This window comes from Acomys russatus, chromosome 19, assembly GCF_903995435.1.
Source record: "Acomys russatus chromosome 19, mAcoRus1.1, whole genome shotgun sequence".
Taxonomy (NCBI): domain Eukaryota; kingdom Metazoa; phylum Chordata; class Mammalia; order Rodentia; family Muridae; genus Acomys; species Acomys russatus.
In genome coordinates, this window is record NC_067155.1 from 14,724,818 (window position 1) to 14,748,222 (window position 23,405).

Here is a 23,405-nt window from a genome sequence, read left to right on the forward strand (position 1 = left end):
ACATGTCTAGGAAAAAAAAAAAAAAACAATGTTTGCCTATTCGAGATATACTATAGGTAGATAGTTGGTCTTCGAAAACCTCAGAGATCCAGAGAATATGGCGTATAAAGATATTTTATTAATAATGCTTTTCGTCCAATTGACCATTTGGTCAATTCCTGGCAGCACCCCAATTCTACTTCAAAGAAGATGATCATCGAAGAGCCTCCATATTGAGTTTGCTTCCAAAGTGGCAAGATAGCATCTTAGCAAGGAACGCTCCTTGCATCAACTGCAGACAAAATGCTGTCCAAACTGGATGCAAGGAAATCACCTACCAAGCTTTGCTAGGACAAGCTAGGAAAGTCCTTAATAATTCCTGCTTCAGAAACAACCAGTCGGAGCCGGGCGTGGTGGCGCACGCCTTTAATCCCAGCACTCGGGAGGCAGAGGCAGGTGGATCGCTGTGAGTTCGAGGCCAGCCTGGTCTACAAAGTGAGTCCAGGATGGCCAAGGCTACACAGAGAAACTCTGTCTCGAAAAACCAAAAATAAATAAATAAATAAATAAATAAATAAATAAATAAATAAAAAAAACCAGAAACAACCAGTCACATACTGGGCAAGAAGGCTGAAGTAGAATCCTCGAACGTTATAGAGAAACTTTGGTTAGCTGTTCAAGCAGCCAGCTGTCTCTGCCATTTCTATAATTTCAGAAGCTGCATGCTTTGCACAGCCTGTATACTCAGGTGTGGTTCCAGATATCCCCACATGATCCTAGGTTGTGTCAAGTTGACAAACTCATTAGTACATGTGTGCAAGCAATGGCAAGCAGAGCGCAGGGGTTATAAGGGACTTGTGTAGCTCAGGCTTACCTCAAACTTGACGTGTGAGGACACCCATGACTGACCATGATGCCCAGGGCTCTATGAAAAGGCAAGTGTTATTACCCATGAACAGAGAGGAGGTTCCCAGGGAAGTTGGCAGAGGCAGCAGGCAGAGTCCAGAACAGAAAACTTACAAAGAAGTCTTCCGGCTGGGCAGTGCTGGCGCACACCTTTAATCCCAGCACTTGGGAGGCAAAGGCAGGTGGATCTCTTTGAATTTGAGGCCAGCCTGGTCAATAGAGTAAGCTCCAGGACAGCCAAGGCTACCTAGAAGAATTTTTTCTCGAGAGAGAGAGAGAAAAAAAAAGAATGTTTTGGAATATGACATGGTGTTGCACACAAAATTAGGAGGTTTGGGCAGGAAAATCATGATTTTTGAATCAAGCCTGGGCTTCGGGGTGAGACTCTGTCTCAACAACTACAAAAATTATGCTTACAAGAAAAAAGCTGAAAACTGTTTCTGAGGACTTCACTATAAGTCTGTAGAAATAAAGAAAACTTAGCCAGACATGGAGGTGCATACCTGGGACTCCAGCACATGAAAGCTGAAAACAGAAGGATTAGGAGTTCAGGGCTTTTCTCAACTACAGAGAAAGTTTGTAGCTAGCCTGGACTACATGATTAGTTTTTTTTTTTTAAAGTAAAACCCAAAAAGTATGAAGAAAATAAGCATCCAAGAGTAGGATAGCATGGAGTCTAATATTTGGATGGTTAGAAATGTCTGGGGTGAGGCAGGCGGATTGCTGTGAGTTCGAGGCCAGCCTGGTCTACAAAGCAATTCCAGGACAACCAACACTACACAGAGAATTTCTGGGGAACAGCTGAAAGAGAGAACAGGGAAATGGAGAGTGTCTGAGGGAGAAAAACTTCCCACAAATAACAGACCTCCCCTGCGATACTCAAGCAAGACACAAACAATAGCTGGGTGTGGTGGCGCATGGTCTTTGAGGAGATGAGGGGGCAGGACCATCAGGAGTCCAAGGTCATCTGTAGGTACACAGTGAGTTCTGGGCCAGCCTGGACTTAAAAGAGATCCCAGCTAAAGAAAAACAGAAACAAACCCCCCCACCAAGATAGTCAGCTGTGGTGGTAGAGGCCTTTAATCCTGGCACTCATAGGCAAAGGCAGGCAAATTTCCATGAATTCGAGGGCAGCCTGGTGTATACAGTGAATTCCAGGACAGCCAGAGCTACATAGAACTCTTAAAAAAAAAACAACAACAACCCAAAATAAAGCAACAAACAGAAAGAGAAGAACAGAAAGACAAAAAAAAAAAAAAAAAAAAAAAAAAAGAAATAATGGTCTAGCACCGTATATGCTGTTTCCAGGGGGCTAAATCATGCAACGCTGCACGAAGGGAACACAGTGTCTCTATTATACAACCCAACTAGAGGGGGAAAAGGTTAAAGGGAAACAAGATTAAACCTTCCGGTATCTGTTCCACGGGACGGATCCCTAGCTGTCTCTGGCCTGCGCGCTGGTCTGGCCTTTACGCAGGTCCTTTCCCCTCCCTGACCCGTGTGCGCTTGTGTTCTGAACCCGCCGCCTTCCCTTCTCCTGCTTCTCACTCTAGTGCACAGTCTCTCATTCCTCAGCCTAACCCCACCTATTGGAAATGGAGGCAATCATTCTCTCAAATTTACTTTTTTGCTGTTTGGGGGAAAAACATCTTTTGAGTAACCTTAGAAAAATAAGATATTGTCCAAACGCTGCAAATGCTAGCTGTATCTGTTTTGTCCAGTCGTTTTTGGACCCATCCTTGGTGCTAGCCCATTTTAAAGACGATATGTGAGGACAACTGCTACTTAGTACCGGCCTGAAAGGGTTAACTAAGGATTCTGGGGAAGAAGCTCAGGGGCTGCCCCTCCTGGAAGGGTTGGGCAGCTCTGGCTCTGCTCCCAGAAGTCTTGGCAGTAATCCCTTGTGAACTCCTTGATAAAGTTAAACAGTTATTGGTTCAAGGAGAGGGAAGGCTTATAGTTATCTTCTTTCTTGTTCGTGAAATTTTCTCCCTTGACTGATTCCCAGAACGTGTTTAGCCTAATAGGTATGGGAACCAAGTTCGTTATTGGTAATATTAATGAGTTACTAATGTTACGCGCCAAGCCAGAAATATGCTACTTTAGAAATGTATAAAAGTTGTGCTTGAGAAATAAACCGTTGTTATTTGCCACCAGAGCAGTAGTCCGCCTGATTCTTAAGGCTACTTGCCACCAGAGCAGTAGTCCGCCTGTTTCAAGACGTTCGCGGAGCTGGTCTCCGTCAGATATGCCTGCAATTTCTTGAGGAAACAGAAGCTGACGCAGTCTCTGATGTTGAATCACGGGCTACCTGCTTTGTCTTCATAATTATCTGGGTTTTTTTGGCTCTGAAAAAAGCAAACTTTCACAAGTATTAGTATAAGTACTTTTATATATACATATATGGAATATTCAAGGTGTACAAATTATTTAAAGATAATCGTCTGCCCTATTTCTGAGCAGGTGTAAGCCATCAACGTTATACATCTGTTTGAGGTGTAATATCCAAGCTGTAAGAAAGAATGTCATGTTACAAGGACCAGATATCCCTTTCCCCTGCTATACAAAGGCATTCACGTATTATGTACTAAGAGGTCTTTCCTGGTCATATCTAATCTTTATAAGTTTTGTTGGCAACCATATTTTTTCACTCCCTGTAGAAATATAGGCATAGCCTTGGCCCCACTTCAAAACTGTTGCAGGTTTCCAGTCTATGCTCAATAACTCTTTATAGTAAGTTGGTTGTCTTAACTCCTCAGTTTTTTCTGTAACCCAGTGTCTCTCAGCTGCTGTTGCCCCTTCATCACCAACATCCAGAAAATTTAAAGTCAACAAAGCATTATTTAATCTGTCCCTGGGGTTCTTTACCCTTCCTTTTTGTTTAATGAGCATCTCTTTTAAAGTACGATTTGCTCTTTCAACAACTGCCTGCCCTGTTCATTTGTGTGGGTATACCAGTAATATGTTTAATATTATAACATGTAAAGAATTTCTTCATCTTAAGGGACACATATGGAGGAGCATTATCAGTTTTTATTTGTGCAGGTATTCCCATAATTGCCATTATTTCCAGTAAATGAGTAATTACACAATCAGCCTTTTCAGAATTTAGGGCAGTTGCCCATATAGATCCTGAATAGGTATTGACAGTATGATGTACATATTTTAGTTTTTCAAATTCTGCAAAGGGAGACGCGTCTATCTGGCAGATTTCATTCCTTTATTTTGTACTGTGGGGGTTATCTCCAGCAGGTAAAGCGTTTTGATTATACAATGAACACGTAGGACACCTACTTTCAATTATTTCTCTGGCTTGTTGCCAAGTGATAGGGAACCTTTTCTTCAAACCCTTAACACTAACATGATGTTTATCATGAGATTTTGAGGCTTCAAGCACATTCTCTACTACTAATTGGTCAGCTTACTTGTGCCAATGGCCCTGGTAAACCTGTATGGGATCAAACATGAGTAATATACAAGGGGCAGTTTCTACTTTGGATGACCTCCTGCAGTTCTATAAATAATGTAGTCAATTCAGAGTTATCAGGAGTAAATTTAGCAGCTTCTATGTGCAGAATGACTCTTTCTGCATACTGAGAGTCAGTGATCACATTAAGAGATTCAGGGAAATCTAACAGTACCGTAAGGATTGCATATAATTCTGATTTTTGGGTGAAGTAAATGGGCTTTTGACTGCCTTAGTCATTTTATCAGACTTATATAACTAGCCATACCCATCTTATTAGCATCCATGTAGAAGAAGGTAGGTGCCCCTGGTATTGGTGTCCTATTTACAATACTTGGAAGGATCCAATTAGGTTTGTTTGTTTGTTTGTTTGTTTTTTTATAAATTGCATCCATTTGCTTTTTGGGTATTTGTTAATAATTTCTCCCAAATAGTTAGTACAAGCCCTTTTCCAGTCTTCATTAATTACCCATAGTGACTTGATTTCAGAACTAGTAAGAGGAACCACAATTTCCACCGGGTCCATCCCTGATAGCTGACACAGTCTCATTCTTCCCTTCGTAATCAACTCAGAAAATTTTTTTCAATATATGTCTTCAACTTCTTACTTTATTTGCTAGAAAAACCCATTCCATAATCCTGTCTTCCCTTTGCATAAGGAGCCCAGTAGGTGAATGTTTTGGAGGCAGAATAACCAGAATACACAAGTTTCGGATCAATTCTATCCACATATGCCTTTTGCAGTTTTTGCTCTACCAAAATTGACTCCTTTTCTCCTTCACCTGTTAGACAGCTTGGATTGTTTAAATCTGAATCCCCTTGCAAAGTTTGAAACAAGTTACTTAATTCATAGTTAGCTAGTCCAATTGTAGGGCTTAACCAATTAATGTCTCCCATTAATTTTTGAAAATCATTTATTCTTTCTAATTTATCTCTACAGATCTGTACCTTTTGGGGTCTAATTTTTGTTCAGTTAACTCAGCCTAAGTAGTTAATTGAATCTCCTCTTTGTAATTTTTTTTTCTACAGAAATTTGTAATCCCCAGCATGGCAGAATGCTTTGTACTTCTTTAAACATTTTTTTTCTAAAGTTTCCGAATCAGAATCAGCCAACAGAATATCATCCATGTTATGGTAAATGATAGATTAAGAAAACTGCATACAAAGTATTTTTAATGGTCTTTGAATGAAATTTTGGCATAAAGTGGGGCTATTCAGCATTCCCTGTGGGAGTACCTTCCAATGGTATCTCTTCCTTGGACCACTACTGTTCAGTGCAGATAATGAGAAAGCAAACCTTTCCCTCTCGTTCTCATGCAAAGGTATTGTTAAAAAAAAAAAAAAAACTTTTAAATCGATAACTATTATAGGCCAAGACTTAGGTAACAGGGAAGGTAAAGGAATTCCAGTCTGTAAATGACCCATTTGTTGGATCACCTTATTAACTGCTCTCAAATCTGTTTTCATCCTCCAGCTGCCTGACTTCTTTTTTTTTTTTTTTTTTTTTTTTTTTTTTTTTTTTTAACCTCAAACACAGGGGAATTCCAAGGGCTAGTAGACTCTTCTACGTGTGTGTTTGGCCTCCAGTTGTTCTTGTACTAAATTATGAAGTGCCTACAGTTTTTCTTTTGTTAAGGGCCACTGCTCTTGCCACACGAGGCTGTTTGAAATCCATTTTAGGGGCAAGGCTGTTGGTGCATCAGCAGTGGCCCCTCTTATAAATTTGGAAACTCAATACCTGTCTGAGTTTCGACATGGGCGTACCTTGTGGTTGCTCCTGATTATTCATTTTAAGATCTTCCCCAGATACATGTGTCATTTCTCCCCTAACTTCATCATTGTTTATCTCTGTGATTGCAGGAATATTAATCTGAGTACCCCACTGTTGTAAGAGATCCCTTCACCATAAATTTATGGGTATGTCAGCCACATAGGGTCTCAGCTTCCCTGTGTGCCCTTCTGGGCCCACATACTTAAGCCACTGTATGCTTTGTTGTATTGAGGATAATTAACCAATCCCTATAATTTCTGTATAAGCCTTTTGAAGTGGCCAACTTGGATCCCAATACTTGTTTGAAATAATTGTGATGTCGGCGCCGGTATCCACCAAACCTTCCAGTTCAACACCATTCATTTGTGTTATCAATTTAGCTCTCTGATCATTAATCATTGTTGGCCAGAACACACGTTTCCCTGTACCTCTTCGTTCTACTGGGGCAGCTTTGTCCTTAATGTAGGGAAACAGTAATAGCTGATAAATTCTATCCCCTGCATTAATTTGCATCTCTTTTACACATGCCATGATTTTTATTTCCTCTTTACAATCTCCATCTATAATACTGGGATGCACAATAAGACCTTGAGAGCCGGGCATGGTGGCGCACGCCTTTAATCCCAGCACTCGGGAGGCAGAGGCAGGTGGATCGCTGTGAGTTCGAGGCCAGCCTGGTCTACAGAGTGAGTCCAGGACAGCCAAGGCTACACAGAGAAACTCTGTCTCGAAAAACAAAAAAAAAAAAAAAAAAAAGACCTTGAGAAGTCAGCCCACTTTTCCCCAGAACCATTCCTACCGTCCCTAAAGCCAAAGGGCCGTAAACACCAGTACTTAATTTATAACACTCAATCTATGGAGTTAATGCAATAGATATATTTGAGGCCAGATCCAAGGGTGCGCTGCCTTCTGTAGCATGTATTAGATCACTAATACCTAATTCCTGTTTTCCTGTGAGTCCGTTACTTCTGGACTGGCCAGGGGAACTCGGCTTGTATTGTTGTTGGGGCACCGAGCCAATGTTTCCAGAGAGAACTGAGGACCCGAATCTTCGATGTCTCTATCCTTGCCAGAGCGCAAACAAGATGGAGACTCTTCATGCAGCAGGATTGAGGTGCCTTTCACTGGGGCGGCCTCCATGCTGGCAAATGACAAGCCACGATGTCCTCAAGTTGGCCAGAACTCCAGAAGCTGAAATAAACACTCAAGGAAAGGGTTCTCACTTCCTGGAGCAATGTCACTCCTCCTGCCACATGGGAGCAGAAGAGACTCTTCAGGTCTCTGAGGATGACAGCTATCTTGAGAGTCTCACAAGCAACCTTTCCAGCAATACTGAAAATCGGGAATTTCTATCTGGAAGAGCTCAGAGTTCTCGGAGTAAAACGCACTGTAGTGAGAGCTGGATCCATCAGCAGCACTGCCCACAGACTCAACTGAAAAACAAGCCACAACTGTTGGCTCCAGACTCAACTGAAAAACAAGCCACAACTGTTGGCTCCAGGAGTTGACATTCTGAATTGCATTTCCCACAGTGATAAAAATATGCAGCATAAAAGAGACAAAGCCCACAGCAGAGGTGACTGTGATAAAGCCATCTTTCCTGAGTCACCCCTCACCCGACATCATGTTTACACAGAATGGAAGGCAAGGGCCAGGAAGCCTTCACTGACAGCCCCAGTCTGGAACTCCATCAGCAGGTCCTCTTAGGAAAGGAGTCCCCTATACACAGTACATATGAGGACACCAGGCATAGCTCCAGTGTCCCAAATCAACAAAGTGCTCATCCAGTAAAAAAGCGCTACTGGTGTCACGAGTGTGGCAAGGGTTTCAGTGAAAGCTCAAAATTTCAGACTCACCAGGGAGTACACACAATTAATGGAGATTTTTATATTTGTTTATAAGGCTCTACAACATAATCTTGTTAAATTTAAGTCTATTCTTAACTCTCTATGTTATTTTCTCTTACTCCCAGCAAGCATCCCAGTGATATTTGCACTTTGTAGCTTTCTTCAGCTCCATCTCCTTCCTCCTGATCTTTCTTGGACCTCTACCCATGGCTGAATCCCCTGGCTCCTCTTCTAACTCCTCCTGCCCTGGCTGTCAGGAAGTCCATCCCTATTCTCTCCCCTGCTCATCGATTGGTTGTAAGCTGCTTTATTGACATACTGGAGGACAACTGGGGAACAGAGTTTATAAAACATTTAGACAGAAAATTCTCAGAGCAAGGCTTGCAAGCAGATGTGAGGGGCACAGAAATCAGCATTTTAAACTCCATACACAATAACCTTATGGCTACAATTAATAAGCCAAATTATACATGGGAACAGATCTTTGTATATTAATACAGATTTAAGATTATATTTTGCTACAGTGTGCTGTTATTATACCCTTTCCATTCTTAAATTGCACTGTTTATAGTTCTTTTGAAAGCTTCTATTACAAACTGTTTAGGTTAATTAAGATCTGCAAATCAGCAGTCAGTCAAACTTATGGTCATGTTAGATACTAATTTAGTTAACTATAAGCATATGTTTCCTAGATTGGACAGACAATGAATAGCTACAGACAAACAATTCAGATATACTACAGATAGGTGATTTTCAACAACCCCAGAGATCTACAGGATATAACATGTAAAGATATTTTATTACATTTAAGGCTTTTTGGACAACAAGACAGGTATACTCTTGGCAGCCCTCACATTCCACGCCAAGGAACATAAGAGAACTTCCATAGAGAGTTTGCTTCTTATTTTAGAAGCTAGACACTGGGCACTAAACTGGAGACAAAATGCTGTCCAAACTGGAAGCAAGGAAGTTGACTACATAGTTTTGTCAGGACAAGGTAGGGAAGTTCTTCATAATTCCAGATTCAGACATGGGCATTGCAATGAAAATTAAACCATCTCCTGTATTAATATAAAGAATGCTCCCCCAAATTATCTCTGATTGGTTAAAAAAAAAAAAAAAAACTGAACAGCTTTTTAATATGGCCGTGTAACGCCCAAATTGTGAAACCCTCAAAGACCACCAGGAATCAGCCAGATGCAAATTACACAGGGTAACGCTTATTAGTCTAGCTCAGAGCTTGAACTGTCAGCCCCCTCATGAGGCTCTGCCCACACCCATCCTCCCCAACCCCACTCCTCCCCCATCCCCTCCCCCACCCCCGCGCGTGCTAGGTGAACAGGGCTTTTAAAGGAAAAAAGTGTAGCCACGCTGGTGGGGATTCTATGCCATTTCCAAGCCTTGCTATTACATGATAGGTTAGAGGGATACAGGAAAGTTGCCCTCTGAGCTGACTGGCTAGGGGACCAAAGCTACGGGAGTGGACCAGGGCCAGACCACAAGAGGAAATATTTTTTTTTGTTTGTTCTGGTCACTGTGACCTGCAGCTCTCTTTGGTTGGCCCCAGGTACAAGCTCCTTGGAAAGATTACTAGCTGTATGTTTGTGGCTCTCCCTGGAAACTCCAGGGTGGGGGGTCAAGTTCTCAGGCCCTGAACACAAAATGGCGTTGCTTTGGTCTCTACAGCTGAAAGCTGGGCAGAAGAGATAGCAAGGGTGGATTTCTGATCAGAGCCAGGGGTCTGAGAGAGAAAGGAAAAGGAGGAAGAAGGGGGCATGAAGCAGGTGAAAGAGATGATTCCCCATTAAGTTGAGGAGTGAGAAGTCAGCGAGGGAGTTCTCCATGACGTCAGACAGCTACAGTAGAGCTAGCCAAGGCAAACTCAGTGCTAGTAACTCAGGCATGTGGCTGCAAAGCAGCTAAGCTAGCATAGAGGGTTAGGAATACTTCTCCGTTACTGTGCTTAAAGCGTGTTCAATAAATCTGTAGGTGAATTGAAGAGTTTTGAGGCCTCAATTCACTGGGGACAGGGCTTTTTACTGTATCCAATACTGTAAATGCCTTTTAAAAATGTATTTTAAAAGGTCCTTGGTAGCCGGGCGTGGTGGCGCACGCCTGTAATCCCAGGACTCGGGAGGCAGAGGCAGGCGGATCGCTGTGAGTTCGAGGCCAGCCTGGTCTACAGAGTGACTCCAGGACAGCTAAGGCTAACACAGAGAGACCTTGTCTTGAAAAACCAAAACAAACAAAACAAACAAATAAAAGGTCCTTGGTAAACTTGAATTGTTAGTTTTTCTCCTCCTTTCCTTCTAGTCTGAAGTCAGAATGTCCTCCCTGACCCAGAAGTTTCTCTGTGCTTCTCCTCTGTGTTTTAAACTGATTTGTGCTGCTCCCTCAGACTCTCCCTGGCGGTATCTCAGATAAAGAACAGAGTTATTTCTTACAGCCTCAGAGCTGTGAGGAGTGACAAGGGTCGATGGAAATCTTTCTGTGTCATCAGATAGCAAGGGGTGTGGCTCTGCCTCCTGAATGCTCGGATCAAAGGCGTGTGCTATCACGGCTAGTCTAGTGGATTTATTTTTATGTCATGGGCAGAGCTTTCAAGTTTAAAAATGCATCCTGCATCCTTGAGCAGGCCTCGGGGCTCAACAATAGAGTCCTTTGCTTGGAATCTGCTAGTGATGAGCCGGGAACGTGGCTCAGCAGTAGAGCATATGTGTAACATTTAAAAGGTGCTGAGTTCAAGGCCAACATCATCTTGAAAAGCAAATTCTTAGAATGAGAGAGAAGGCTCACTGGTTAAGAGCTCTCTCTGCTCTTGCAGAGGACCTAGTTTGGGTTCCCAGTGACCATCACAACCACCTGTAAGTCGAGTTCCAGGCTTTTACGCCCTCTTCTGGCTTTTGAAGGCAATGCATGAAAAGTTAAGTCTTTAAAAAGAAAAATTAGTCTTCCTTGATTTCTACTGGCATTAGACAGGCTGTAATTCAAAGTCTGAGTTCAAAGTCTGAGTTGTAGCTGTGGATGGGAGGTCAGTACCTTTTGATGGAAATTCCAGAGCTAGGAATTACAATATCAAAAAAAAAAAAATTTTTTTTTTCTAACCAATTAAGTGGGCTCAACAATAGAAAAGCAAATGATTGACCTGGCAGACAACATGATAGAATTCACTCAATCCAAACCACAAAGTATAGACTGAAAATGTATTACCAAAGCACAGGTGATGGCACAGGCTTTTAATATCAGCTCTCAGCGGGCAGAGGCAGGCATATCTCAGAATTCGAGGCCAGTCTGGTCTACAGAGGGAGTTTTAGGACAGCCAGGGCTACGCAGAGAAAATTCCAGGAATCCCAAAATAAAATCAACAACAAAGTATTCATTGTTGTCTTTCATGGAACCTCAGAAATGAACAAACCGAAAACCAACAAACAAGAGCGAGCTCCCAAAAAGCTTTTTCCCCTGACCTTACTTTAGTTAAAACAGCTCAGAATTTAGGAACACTTGGTTTCAGGCAAATGTAGTACCGGAAAAATAACAGAGCTCTTCCGCTGAGGCATTCTGGGAATTGTAGTTCCGACACCAGTGGCGGCTGAGGTCACTTCCGCTCCCGCAAAGCGCTCGCTTCTGTCTAGCGTTGGTTCCCATGCTGTGAACCTGGAGCTTCCCACAGCCCTTCGTGCGCGCTCGTGCTCCAGGTGTCCCCCCGTCGGGGACCGAGTCTGCGGCCCGGGGAGAATCGAGGCGGCGGGGGCGGCGGCCGGGTCCTCTCTGCTGGGCTCTGCCTGAGGCGGCGCTGCCCGGGATTCCTGGACCATCTCAGCTGCTTGTGGAGCCCCAGGAGAGTCTGGCTTCCCACGGAGCCTGGAGAGGAGCTGTGGGGACGGAGGCCGGTGCCCTGACGCCTTAAGTGGTACGCAACTCTGATTTTTAATTGTGATTTTTAGTAAGCATTTGTTTACTTAGGAGGGCATGCATATGAAGGCGATCAGGAGAAGAAAACTTGTGGGAATAGGGTCTCTTCTTCCACCTTGTGGTGTCCAAAGACTAACTCAGGAGGTCAGAGCCATCTCGGAAGGCCAAACTCCTCTTTCCTTAAGAGAGCATTTAGGTTTTTGTTGGTCATTGTCTTCATGCACACGGATGCTCTTGCAGATGAGCCACGTTTACTAGTATTTAAACCTTTCAGAGGGAGAGAAGGGGAATGTGGAAGATTTCACTTCTATCTATGGAAAAAGATTATATGTAAGATAGCTCTCAGAATTGCCAGACTCTTCTGAGAGTGGTGGTCAGTCGTGACATAGCGTTCATCAGAGTTTGGAGCGTCTTAAAGATTTGTTTTTCTGGTCAAGTTCATCACCTCAGGCTGCTTTGTGAAGGCAAGATCGCCCTACGCCCCTCAAGCTGCGGGAAATAAGGGAACGTGGGCTTTCCTAACCCTTTGCAGTGAGTGAGCTGAGGCAAGGATGGTTTAGTTACCCAGAGGCTTCCACTACCAAGTAGAAAAGCCAGGTCTGTGCGCACAGACTTGGAATGCCAGCGCTTGGGGCTGATGGGAAGGCTGAGGCAGCCATGTGGACTGACTGCCCTAGCGATGCTCTCATGACGCCCTCCCTCCCCCCCAGCTTGCTTCCCAGAGCCCTGCCTCGTGTCAAAGAGAAGAAGAGAGCAATGACCAAGTCACAGGTAAGTCGGTGGCTTCCCCCACTCCCCCTGTGCTAGGGACTGAAAACAGGACCCCTGCATGCTGGGCAAGCACTGTGCAGCTGAGCCACACTGAACAGCGTGACAGTGTGAGGGGGTGTTGCTGAGAAGACAGGTTTTGTAGGAGGAGGGGTGAGAGAAGGCCGTGGTGGACATGTGCTCAAAGTATGTTGTGCATGTGAAAGTATATAAAGGTAGATATTTTTCTAAATAGAGAAAGTGAGCTGGGAAGGCAGAGTCTGCTGTTTTTAGGACTCTGTGGAGACAGGTAGATCTCGGATGTTCATTGGCACCCATCCTATCCTAATGGGCATGTTCCAGGCCACTGGAAGGTCCTCAACTCAAAAACAAAACAAGCCAACATGTTGGCCAGCACTTGAGGAAGAAGAACACCAGATTTTGTCTCTACCCTCTATATACGTGTATACCCTCATGTATCTCATTCACGTGCATGCATACATGTGTACACAGAAGACTGGTCAGCCTGTAACATGCTAACTAACAAAGCAACAGTTTGCTTTAGCTCTACTAGCTTCCAGAATAATTGACACGGAGAGATTATAATTTATTTTACGACCTTAAAGCATTGGGACCGGGCAGATTTCAACCCTCTAAGCTATTTATCTATTTCCCAGCCATGCAAACAGAGTTACTTGCCAGTCCTCCCTGGGCTGGACCTGGCTCTTTCAGGCCACACATGCTTTTGGTCTGTCTTCCATTCCTTCTCTCCTCTCCCTGCCTCATGCTTTCCTGACCCCAAGTCCACAAACCTGGATTCTGCCTCTCGCCTGCTTCTGCAGAGTCACAGGCTTCAGCATTGTTAAAAATTAATTCATCAACTTTAAATTAGGAGAGCAAGGTTTACACAACAAAGACAGATGTACATGAAAATATCCTCCTCTGGGTGGCAACCACATCTTGGGGCCCAGTAATTTAGCACCAAGAATACATAGCACTAGACCAGCCTCCAACTATTCTCTTTTTTGTCTAAATAAAAAGGCTTTTTCTCTTACAATAAAAGACTCCATCATCTTCGGCCTTCTGGCCCAGTATATGTGGAAAATTTAAAGTGAATGTCCTTTATAATCTAAAAATAAATAGACTTAAATGTATATTTAATTTCAGATTTTCAAAAGAACTTTTAAAAATCTATCCTTTTTATTTAAGAAGAAAGCTTTGGTCTTATATGTTAGTTTGAACCAAATAACCAAGTTCTCTGATGAAATATGATCTCTCTTTAGGATATCTTATCTTTATCAAATTTGAGGGTATCCATAGCTTTTCCTTCTCCTGTGAAAATAAAGGATGCCTCTTCCCAAACATAACACATATCCTGGTTTACATTCTAAGGTCAACACATCTTTAAAATACAGAGGCTGTTTAACTCAGCAGTTTTTTTCTTTCATCCAGTTTTATGTACTGGAGCTGTTTTGTCCTTGATTACATTCAGAGGAGTGTTGTTTTTAACAACAGGCACTAAATCCGTAAATTGCTCTGTGGATGAGCTTCTCCCCCACTGAAGGGTAATCAAGCTGAATGTTGGGGCCTGGAGGAGGCCTTCTTAGGTGTTTCCCGGAGGCAGAGGGTTACCTTGCTAATCTCTGGTTAATCTGCACTCATTAGTTGAATGCCTGCCCTTGCCACACCTTCTGTATACTCCAGAAGGCTGGGGCCTTCTTTTTGGATTATCTCCAGAAAAACAACAACAACAACAAAAATCTTGTTTCTAGGAAAGCCTTGCCTACAATCCTTTTTCAAATGGCCTTGCTTACCACAATCAAAACATCTGCCATTTTGATCTTTCCTGAGTCTTTTAGAAATTACTTATGCCATCAGGCTACCATCATAAACATGAGATCTAATATCAGCTGTAGGTCTGATCCATTTTTCCTAGTGCTGCTGGTTTTGCCTTTAAAGGTCTGATTATTATTCTGCATTCTGAACTAGCATTTTCAAAAGCCAAAGTTTCAGTTGGTACTTTTTTGACTACTGAATCTGATACTATTCAGAGCTGAAGTCAATCTTTGCAAAAATTCAGTAATGCTTCTTTTGGGCCTCGCATAATTTTGGGAAATGACTCAGACCTCTTTGCTGATTCTTCAGCCTTGTCCCAAGTGCTTAAATGTGCTTGACAACATAGGGCCAAGGTGTGATCACCAAATCCCAACTGCCTTTAGTATAATGACCTTCATCTACCAACTGGTCCTGGGAAATATCAATACCTCTGGCCTGATTTTGTTTTTTTCTGTGGCTTTTGCTTTCTCTTTCCACCATGATTGCCACTGTAACTGAGGACCAGGTTCCGGTATTACTGTTGTCAATTCTCTCCAGTCTTTGGGGATAATTCTTGTTTGAGTTGACCATGAATTTAACATCTGCTTAACATAAGATGAATGCATACCATAGGAGATGATTGCTTCCTTAAATCTAATATGCCTATGGGGGTGCCTGTAATCTCCTGCTAGGTCTTGTACAGTAACCTTGTATAGAAACCAAGGTTGGTTTCTAATGGCCTTAGACCACCTAATCCCAGTTTCATTATGCTGTGTCATGGGAGGTTCTTGCCTAAATTCCTCTATCTGTATCTGACTGCTTTTCTTATGTCTTTTAAGTTTAATCTTAATTACTCTGTGTCTGCATATTTTTATTCTCATTTATAAGTCTAATTTCCCTTCTAAGGCTTGTATACACTTTGCACATTTTTCTTTTTCCTGTATCTCTAATGGGTATTGAGCCAATTTCATTTAAGTTATTTAACTTTTCATTTAATGCTTCTATTTTTAGGCCATGTGGAATAGCCCTAAACAGGGTTCTAAATTCTTCTGTTAAGTTCCTACTCTCTCTTTGAGGATTCCCCAGATAATTTATCAAATCTGATGACTTCTCAGTTTGTCCTCAGCTGGAGTGATCTCTCTGACTGCGGTGCCCTGCCCCACGTTGGGTGCCAAAATGTTGTTTTCATTGAAAATTTCAGATCATTCTATTTTACCAATAAAGACTCAGGAGCCAGATGCTGTGGTGAAAAACCTGCCAGCTCAGAGAGGCAGAGAAAGCACCCAGCTGACCTTCCTACTCCGCTCACATCCCAACGGAAAAGGCCCAAAGGGCTCACTAGCTCAGCTGAGGAAAAAGTCAAAAAACCCAAGGCCAAAGACTTGTTAGTCCAAGACCCAAAAATCCAAAGGTCAAGGAGCCGAGGAGCTAAAGAGCTAAAGTGCCGCAGCCCCCTTCTACTTCTGCATGCTGTTTTAAATACCTCTCAACTCAAAATCCCTCCTAATGTTTAATCCCTGTCAGCCGGTTTCTTGTTCCACCTCTTGACCCAGGGTTAACTTTATTAAATCTTAGGTACAGAAAGCTCTTGGATTAAAGATGTACGCCAGGCTAGATGAACCGCACCTTAGTCACCGGCTTACAATAAACAAAGTTCTTAGATTAAAGGTGTGTGTTAGGACTCAACCACAAGAAACAGTGGTTTACAGTTCAGTCTCAGGGATCACAATTGAATCTACAACAGGGTTTTACAGTTCATAATCTCAGGGATCACAATGAGATCAAAGACAGGTTCACAATTTCAGGGATCACAAAAGATTCTGTGACAGTACGACCTGCTAGATTGACAGGGCTAAGGACATAGAATGAGTGATTCAGATTTGAGTGCCGTCTTCCAGGTACTTGCAGACGTGCAAACATTTCACAGACTGGAAAATTTTGGAGTTTGGGAATATTTGCATAGACTTTACTAATATAAAGTATTCTGAATCTGAAATCCATAATGTTCCAAAAAGCAAAACTTTTTAACTGATGTCATCACTCATAAAATGATTCAGAGCATTTTGGATTTTGGTCTGAAGGTATACCCGAGCTGTACTCCTCAGTAGGGGCCAGGCATCATGAGCATAGGAGGAGCTGGGCATTTCCAGCTGTTTCTATTACAAACTCCCTAGATAGGTTGGCACTCTCTAAATCTGATATTTGTGACTTCCTGTTTAACAGTGATGGACCCAAAAGACACCAATTCCTTGCACCAGTGTTTTCTTTTTTACCTTCTAGACCCTTTGTAGCCATGGAAAGGAGTGAGTAGGTGTACCGGCTGCTGTTGTGTGTTTACTGACACAAGCTAGAATCATCAGCGAGGCAGAACCCTCAAGAGCACTGTCTGCTCTTCCAGAGGTCCTGAGTTCAATTCTCAGCAGCCACCTCTTGGCTCTATAATGAGATCTGGTGCCCTTGTCTGATATGTAGGCACACATGCAGGCAGAACACTGGATATGTAATAAATAAATAAATCTTTTATAAAATGAGAGAGAAAATGCCTGCATAAAATCTGGTTTTAAACCATTTTCTTTCTTTTTTTTTTTTTTTTTTTTTTTTTTTTTTTTTTTTTTTTTTGGTTTTTCGAGACAAGGTTTCTCTGTGTAGCCTTGGCCATCCTGGACTCACTTTGTAGACCAGGCTGGCCTCGAACTCACAGCGATCCGCCTGTCTCTGCCTCCCGAGTGCTGGGATTAAAGGCGTGCACCACCACACCCGGCTAAACCATTTTCTTAATTAATGATCGATGGGGTTGTGGGTCAGGCTATCCCTGGTCGGATGGTCCTGGATTCTGTAAGAATGCAGGCTGAGGAAGCCAGTAAACAGCACTCCTCCATGGACTCTGCATCAGATCTTTCATCTAATATTCTGCCCTCCTTGAGTTCCTGTCCTAACTTTCTTCAGTAATAGACAGGAGTATGGAAGTGTAAGCCAAATAAAACCTTTCATCCCCACCTTGCATTTTGGTCATGGGGTTTCTTCCCAGCAATAGAATCCCTCTACAAACAGTTGCTCAGGTCTTAGTGACATTGGGTATGAAACTGAGGTGGCATGTCTTTGCTGTCCCAGGAGGCAGTGACATTCATGGATGTGGCCGTGGTCTTCAGTGAGGAGGAGCTGGGGCTGCTGGATGCTGACCAGAGGAAGCTGTACCATGACGTGATGCTGGAGACCTTCAGGAACCTTCTGTCAGTGGGTGAGCATGGTGCTCTGTGTCCCATAGCAATGTCAGGACTTCACAGCCTGTCTTAGTTACATTCCACTGGTTTTCTTTCTGGTTTATTTATTTTGTATATTTTATGTACATTTGAGTGTTTTGTCTGCATATGTGTCTGCACCACATTCATGGTACCTGCAGAGGCCAGAAGAGAGCATCATATCCTCTGGAACTGGATTAACAGATGGTTATGAGCTACCTGGCTGCTCAGGAAGAGCAGACAGTGCTCTGAATCACTGTTCCATCTCTCCAGCCTCCCCTTTACTTTTTAAAACTGTATTTTATACATAGATACTTTTAAAAAACATTTCTTTATGAGTGTTTGCATGCACGTATGAGCGAGCATGTGTTAGTCAATGCCATGACCATGGCAACTCTAAAAAAGGAAAGCATCTATCTGGGGCTTGTTTACAGGTTCTGAGGTTTAGTCTGCTAACGTGGTGGGGAGCATAGCAGTGTGCAGGCAGACATGGTAGCAGAGAGCTCTACGTCTGGATCTAAGGAGGGCAGCAGGAAGAGAGAGACACTGGGCCTGGCTTGAGTATTTGAAACTCCAAAGCCCCAGTGAGACATTTCCTCCAACAAGGCCACACCTCCTGACCTGCGATACTCCCTATGGACCAAGCATTCAGACACATGAGCCTGGGGACCATTCTTATTCAAACCACCATGTTCCACCCCCAGGCCCCTGTAGTCCTATAGCCAGATTGCAATGCAAAAAAATGCATTCAGTCCAACCATAGAAATCCCTACAGTCTGTCACAGTCTCAACACTGTTTCAAAGTTCAAAGTCTCTTCTCAGACTCATGACAGCCTCTTACTGTAACCCACTGTAAAATCAAAATCAGAAAGGAGATCGTAAAATCCAACATACAGTAACACAGAATATACTATTCTAAAAGCACAGAGAGGAAACACTGGACCAAAACAAGAGCAAAAACCAGGAAGGCAAACTCCAAACTCTGCATCTCCATGTCTGAGGTCAAAGCACTCTTCAGATCTCCAACTGCTTTCAGCTTTGTTGACTGTAGCACAGTTCTTTCTCCTGGCCTGGTTCTATTCCCTGTTTGCAGCTTTCATTAGCATGTATCCCACGGCTCTGACATCTGTAACCTCTTGGGATCTCCAAGGCAATCCAGGCTTCACATAATGGCCTCTCTGGGCCTGCATGCAGGGACACCCCTGCCTCATGCCTGTCCTCCTCAGCTTTCCTTAACTGCAGGGAACCTTACTGTTTTTCATTTATCTGTATTATCAGGCCTGGCTAGCTATCAACCAAGACACTGACACTTATTATATTTTAAAATAGCCTTAGTTAACCTAGGTCACGGCAGTTATTAACCCTCTAAACTATCTCCCGTAGTGGGGAAGGCATGGGATCCCTGCCTCAACCCCATGTTATCAGTTTTCAATAACTTCTATCAAGCTACTTCCATCCGTAATCCCAAATACTTGCTAATGTTCTTCATCTGGGGTGAATCTCCATCCATGCCGGCCATGTGCTTCTCCTCCATCTAACCCATGGCGGCCTTCCTCTCCTCCTCAGGTCTTTCTCCTTCCTTTTCATGGTGATTTTTTTTCTTTTCTTTTTTTCTTCCCAGAATTCTTCCCCACTCTCTCCCCCTCTCCCTCCCTCCCTCTGCCCCCCCCCCCTTCTCACCTTACCCACACCTCTATCTCCTCTTCCCTGCCTAGGTAGGATGGCTTTTTGTTAATCAAAAGCTGGGTTACAGAGACAACAAACAGTAATTAGCATCAGAATACATTAGACCATCCCCCAAGAACCTAGTTCTTAGATCTTGACCCCCACAGGTAAGTGCAGCCACAGGGAGCCCAGCACTGCCTGTGCTCTTCTGTGGGGTGCTTCCTTCCCCCCCCAAACCAAAGAGCCTCATTGTGCTGCTCCCAGCTACAGACCATTGGTCTCCTATTATACCCAGTAAAGTCAAGTTGCTTTCAGCCTTTTTGTTTTGTGCAAAGTCTTGCCGTGTACCTCAGACCTAACCTGAAAATTCTGGTCTTCCTCCCTCAGTACTCTGAATGCCCCAAGCATGAGGGTGTCCGGTTTGGTCTACTGTGCCTGCAGGTGCCCCATCTTAGTAGGGACTCACATTCCAGCTCTGCTGACATGCTTTTTTTTTTTTTTTTTCCTGTTTTTCTATCTCAGCTGTTGTCGCTTGCTTTTCTCTGGACAGAATGTTGTTCTTCCCTGGTGGAGAGTCAATCTCTCTCTCTCCCTCCTTCCCTCTTTTCCTCCCTTCCTCCCTCCCTCCCTTCTACTCTTTATTTGCCTGATCAGGAGTCCTCACAGACCCTTTTCCAGGGGCAGCTTGGCATGTGTCTCCTGCTCACTCTCCACATTCTGCCCTTGCCCCTGATGGTGTCTGAGCACTACCTGACCTGTTACCATGGATTTCTGTTTGGTTGTGGTGACACAACACCACAGTTCCAAGTATTTGCACACTGTGAGCAATGGCTGCATGAAGCCCTTGGCCTTTGTGCAGCTGCAGCAATGTCCATCCCCAGAAGCCTTCGCTGTGCCTCCCAAGACCATCCCCACTCCCAGCTGACACCCCATTCCTCCACTTTTTTTTCCCACTGAAATTAAGCATTCCCAGTGCATCACGAAAGCCACCAAGCTGTGTCCCAGGATCATTGGGTCTTCTGCTTCGTTTGTTCCCATTTTCAGAGTCAGAAGTTGCTCGGTTCACATTCGTTGTTTCCCGTGTTGTCATTTGTTCCCGTGTCTTTGGGAGATCTCTCAGATAGCGTTGCGGCCTTTGATGTTCCTTCAGGGCGTCTGCTGCCGTAGGTTGGCAGCTGAGATCTACCTTGGACTTTGAGCCCTTCCCCTGCTCCTTTTTGAGCCTGGTGAGCTTAGGTTGGAGAGCTGGTGCTTGAAGGAAATGCACTCGCTGCTGCCCTTGTGTGCTGATGTCTTCCCAGGGAATCCCTTCCCTAGTCAGCAGGCGTATTGAAGGTCTGGCCATCTAAGCGCGTTAGCTCTCTCGTAGTGTCCAAGCGAGCTTGGGTGCTGAAGGTATTCCAATCTCCTCCTACATGTGTGTGATCCGATGCTCAGTGACTTCCTCAGGCTGGACATCGGCATCTGGGCCTTTGTTGTTCAGTGCAATCCCTCTGTGCCTCGCCTTCCCCCTCGGCCTCCAACGCTCCCTGTGCCTTCCCGTCGCACTCTCTCACGTTTGCTTCAAGGCACGTGAACCAGTTCAGTCGTCATATCACCTGTAGACAGGTTAGAACCAGGCAGGTCTTGTTTTCTCTGCTCCCTCCAGTCTCAGGGAGGAGTTGCACCCATGTGTACTTCAGCTCACACCATCCCTCAAGTAACACTGCCCAGATGCTGAGAAGTGCTTCCCTCCCATTATCAATCTACACAGCTGCACAGGGGTCCAGAGGGGCAGGTACTCAGTACAGGCTGAAGTCAACCTTGAGCCTTACTTTCTGTACTCACACCCGTCTTCTCACCAGGGTCAAATATGGCTTGATTTTGAGTGCTCTCTCTCTTTCCTGCAGTTCTTTGTTCCTCAAAGCTCTGGGACATTCATCTTTAAAGCTGGTCTCTGGTTCATGTTTCCAGAGAGAACTGAGGACTTGGACCTTCCTCATATCACCTTCTGTTCTCTCTTCCTTCAGTAGGCCAGAGTCCAAACAAGATGGAGACTCTTCATGCAGCAGGATTGAGGTGCCTTTCGCTGGGGTGGCTTCCATGCTGTCAAATGACAAGCCATGATGTCATCAAACTGGCCAGAACTCCAGAAGCTGAAATAAACACTCAAGGAAAGGGTCCTCACTTCCTGGAGCAATGCCACTCCTCCTGCCACGGGCCTGGAGAAGAGCTTCCCTGGGCCTTCGAGGACGACTGCTGTCTTGCAAGTCTCAAAAGCCACTATTCCAGCATTACTGAAAATCAGGAATTTCTGTCTGGTAGAGCCCTGAGTTCTTGGAGTAAAACACATCTTACGGAGAGACAGAACCTTCAGCAACACTGTCCACAGACTCTGGTGAAAAAAAGGCCACAACTGTTGGCTCCAGGAGGTGACATTCTGAGTTGCATTTCCCACCATAATAACAATAAACTGCATAAAATAGACAAAGCCCACAGCACCATTGACTGTGGAAAAGTCATCTTTCCTGAGTCACCCCTCACCCAAAATCCTGTTGACACCAAAAGGAAGGCCTACCAGTGCAGCAAGGGCCAGCAAGCTGTCACTGACAGCCCCAGTCTGGAACTCCATCAGCAGATCTTCTTAGCAAAGGAGTCCCCTGTACCTAGTACACATGAGGACACTAGGCATAGCTCCAGTGTCCCCGTTCAGCAAAGTGCTCATCCAGGGAAAAAGCGGTACTGGTGTCTAGAGTGTGGCAAGGATTTCAGTAAGAGCTCAAGCCTTCAGACTCACCAGAGAGTGCACACGGGGGAGAAGCCCTACAGGTGCGACAGCTGTGGGAAAGGCTTCAGCCGCAGCTCAGATCTCAACGTCCACTACCGAGTGCACACGGGAGAGAAGCCTTACAAGTGTGATGTGTGTGGGAAGTGCTTCACAAAGTGGGAACACCTCCAGATCCACAAGAGAATCCACACAGGAGAGAAGCCATATAAGTGCGGAGACTGTGGCAAAGGCTTCAGCTGTAGCTCGAACCTTCACAACCACCAGAGAGTCCACAATGAGGAGAAACCGTACAAGTGCGACAAGTGTGGGAAGGGTTTCAGCTGGAGTTGGAACCTTGACCTCCATCAGCGGGTCCACACGGGAGAGAAGCCATATAAATGTGAAGAGTGCGGGAAGGGTTTCAGTTCACTCTCAAACTTCCGAAAGCACCAACGGGTCCACACAGGAGAGAAGCCATTTCGGTGCAATGTGTGCGGGAAGGGCTTTAGTCGGAGCTCAAATTTTCAAGCTCACCAGAGAGTTCACACCGGGGAAAAACCATACAGATGTGACGTGTGTGGGAAGTGCTTCACCTGGATCATGAGCCTTCACAGTCACCAGAGTGTCCACACAGGAGAGAAACCCTATAAATGTGAGGAGTGTGGCAAAGGTTTCAGTCACGCCTCAAGTCTGCAGGTTCATCAGAGTGTCCACACAGGCAAGAAACCATTCAAATGCAATGTATGCCAGAAGCAGTTCAGTCAGGCCTCAAACCTACAGTCCCACCAGAGGGTACATACCAAGGAGAAGCCCTACAGATGTGACATGTGTGGGAAAGCCTTCAGCCAGAGATCCTATGTCCAACTCCATCAGATAATTCACACCGGGGAGAAGCCATTCAAGTGTGAGGAGTGTGGGAAGGAATTCAGATGGAGCTCGGGGCTTAGTGCTCACCGGAAGGTCCACATGGGAGGGTTCACACCGTACACATGTCGGTAGTGTGGGAAATGCTTCGTTCAAGCCTCGTGCTTCCAGAGGCACCAGATAGTGCACACCAGGGTGAGTTCTTACATCTGAGGTATCTGTTATAAGGCTTCAGTCAGAAACCACATGTGGTCTACTACCAGAGAGCCCACACTGCAGGGGACCTGTAGTTTTTTTTTAGTTTTGCTGTCAGGTGGCCTCCATGCTGCTGATTTTTGAAAGGAGCCCCCCCCCCCCCATTCCCCAAACCTAGAAGATTTGAGGGGAGACTGTATTTGGTTATTTTGTCCTCAACTCATTTTCCTACTTGGCTCATGATGCAAAGGGA

The 23,405-nt window shown here is 44.4% G+C and overlaps 4 protein-coding genes and 1 pseudogene across 5 annotated transcripts in view; 3 read left to right on the plus strand and 2 right to left on the minus strand.

Annotated features, from left to right (window-relative positions):
* LOC127203712 (zinc finger protein 235-like) overlaps nucleotides 1-23,405 on the minus strand; it is a 301,721-nt gene that overhangs the window by 105,087 nt on the left and 173,229 nt on the right. The gene's annotated exons all lie outside the window — the stretch shown is intronic.
* Nucleotides 1-23,405, minus strand: part of LOC127203721 (zinc finger protein 235-like) — a 190,191-nt pseudogene that overhangs the window by 78,494 nt on the left and 88,292 nt on the right.
* The window catches only part of LOC127203716 (zinc finger protein 235-like), a 104,821-nt gene that overhangs the window by 26,753 nt on the left and 54,663 nt on the right, over nucleotides 1-23,405 (plus strand). The window lies entirely within an intron of this gene.
* Nucleotides 1-23,405, plus strand: part of LOC127203715 (zinc finger protein 235-like) — a 176,407-nt gene that overhangs the window by 26,750 nt on the left and 126,252 nt on the right. The window lies entirely within an intron of this gene.
* Nucleotides 17,240-23,247, plus strand: LOC127203737 (zinc finger protein 235-like). The gene is given in 3 exon segments (XM_051162589.1): nucleotides 17,240-17,681; nucleotides 21,357-23,180; nucleotides 23,183-23,247. Coding segments are annotated over 3 exon segments (2,034 nt in total). The 5' UTR covers nucleotides 17,240-17,536.